The 2,337-nt window shown below is 35.9% G+C and overlaps 1 protein-coding gene across 1 annotated transcript in view; it reads left to right on the top strand.

The window, feature by feature from the left end:
• The first annotated feature begins 1,190 nt into the window (after positions 1-1,190).
• mul1 (mitochondrial E3 ubiquitin protein ligase 1) overlaps positions 1,191-2,337 on the top strand; it is a 4,994-nt gene continuing 3,847 nt past the window's right edge. Inside the window, exons 1-3 of the mRNA XM_016454588.1 lie at positions 1,191-1,282; positions 1,736-1,871; positions 1,955-2,042. Of these exons, the coding sequence (XP_016310074.1) occupies positions 1,752-1,871; positions 1,955-2,042 (208 nt within the window). The 5' untranslated portion in view covers positions 1,191-1,282; positions 1,736-1,751. The remainder of the gene's footprint in view (positions 1,283-1,735; positions 1,872-1,954; positions 2,043-2,337) is intronic.

The following is a 2,337-nucleotide window of genomic DNA, read 5'->3' as shown; positions in this document are numbered from 1 at the left end:
GCTACATTTGTTGCTAGGTGCTTTTGGAAGAAAAAGTTGCTAGGGTAATCTGAAAAGTTGCTAAATCTAGCAACAAAGTTGCTAAATAGGCAACACTGCCTTTGCCTGCAAACGGCGGGCTATGACTTTCCCACAGAGAATCGATTCTTTGATTTTAAAACGTTGTGAATCGAGTGTCGACTCCACTCAGGGAATCGACTCCAAGGAAAGACGGCATGATTCTAGCGGGATTTTTTATTTATCCCAGTGACTCGAATCGTTTGATTCTGTGTACGCCACAAAAAAACACTCGTTCACTTCGATGACTGTACAGTAGCAATGTTCCATCATTTTACCAGTAGGTGGCGATGCCATTAAGTGTACAATGAATGAAACTTTTAACTATTCATTCAAGAGAGTCGTTCAAAAATACGACTGATAAACACCACAACTGGCTTCTATTTTAAAATAATAGTGTTTTTAATTGATCAAGCTGACTGCTGTCTTTTAAACAAAGCAGAGAGTGATAGTTTCCAGAAAACTACAATCAGATTCTGAGTCGAATCCAAAAATGTTTGAACCAGATCTAGACTGTTTAGAGTAAATTTGCCTTCTTTATAACAAAATGTCAATTATTTTTTAAAGAAATGTCCATTTTAAAACCAGAAAATGAAATTCTGTATGAAACACCTCAACAAAACAAAAAAGTATAACTATATCATAAAAGTCCTATCTGCATTCCTGTTGGATTTGGTATGTTCTGCACTTATTCACTGGGATTTATAAAAATGAAAATAAAATAAAAATAAATAAATGTATTCAACCGTTAAATACAACTAGTAAAGCAGGACTTTCAAGTTTCTATATTTTTACGAAATTCTGTATGAAACACCTAAAAAAAAAAAGTATAACTATAACATAAAAGTCCTATCTACATTTCTGTTGGATTTGGTATGTTCTGCACTTATTCACTGGGATTTATAAAAATGAAAATAAATAAATAAATAGATGTAGTCAACCGTTAAATACAACTAGTAAAGCAGGACTTTCAAGTTTCTATTTTTTTCTCTCTATAATGTAGTGGAGATCTTTATCTATTAAAATAGCACTGTGTATGTGGGTTAATTTTCTAAATATATTATACAATTCTAACATGGTCTAATCTTTCATCATTCGCACCAGATCTTTGTAATATCTGCTTTGATCTGCACGCCTGACGCAGAGGCAGTTCGCTGCCGAGGACTTTTATTATGAAGGGGCTTGAGTTGACAGTGAGTTGTACACCAGCACAGCTTTAGTGAAGGTAGTCAAAAAACCTTTTATTCGGTGCATGTTTGTCCTGTTGACCACTTTTAGTATTATTTCAGTTACCAATATCGTGAGTTTCTTAAATATGAGAATAAAAGATTTTGCGTTTTGAGAGCGTATATTTAAGCTGGTCGTTTTCGGAAGGCACTGCTAGCCATCCAAGCTAATTTACAGCTGTTATGTTTTTGTTAGTTACCTACAATATCTGTAAAAAAAAATAAAAATGAACAACTAAAAATTGTTTTATTTTCCGAGAATATATATAGATTTCAAATGTAAATACAAAGATTTAACCTTTTGAAAAATGCCTTGTTGATAAGCTAGGAATGGGTATGTTGTTGACACCAAACTTTGAGAAGTTGTTTATCTTGTTGTCCTATGTCTATATGGACTAGAGTTTTTTAATTATTATTATTGTGAGATATTACACATTTGTTTTCATACTCAGCTGGTCAGATTGAAGGATGGAGACCAGCGGCAAACCCTCGACAGCACAGATTGTGTTGCTGGCCACTAGCTCGGCTCTGACTGCTGTCTTATACACCATATACAGGAAGAAGTCGAGCCATGTAGCGAGATTAAGGGTAACCAAACACCCCTGGTGCATTTCTTTTAATGACACTATCACTAGAAGAATTAGATCATACTTAAATGTGTTGTTTAACAGGAGGCCAAGAAGATGCCATTAAATCCAGATCTCAAAACTATCCTCGATGAAGCTCCAGGAAAATGTGTTCCTTATGCAGTTATTGAAGGTATGGCTTCTAAAATAAAACTAGTGTTGCACTTTGCTGATGTTGATACAATAATGATTCACTGGAAAATAATTATGTATAATTGGTGTTAATGTTTTAAAGGGGGTCCTCTTTTGGAAGGCCAAACAAAGTAGTTTCGTTTTCACAACAAAACACACAGCAGCTTGAGTGAGCGGCGCCCAGCGGATTTGACGAAGGAGGCTTGCGGCAACCACATGTGACGATCCCGGGCTGGACTCCGCTTCGTCCACGGTGAAAGCCGATCCGCGATCCACATCCACAGCGCAAAGTTGAT

Source organism: Sinocyclocheilus anshuiensis, unplaced genomic scaffold, assembly GCF_001515605.1.
Source record: "Sinocyclocheilus anshuiensis isolate Anshui unplaced genomic scaffold, SAMN03320099.WGS_v1.1 scaffold67, whole genome shotgun sequence".
NCBI lineage: Eukaryota > Metazoa > Chordata > Actinopteri > Cypriniformes > Cyprinidae > Sinocyclocheilus > Sinocyclocheilus anshuiensis.
Note: the sequence above shows the minus strand (reverse complement) of the source record. Positions and strands in the feature narration are given on the sequence as shown.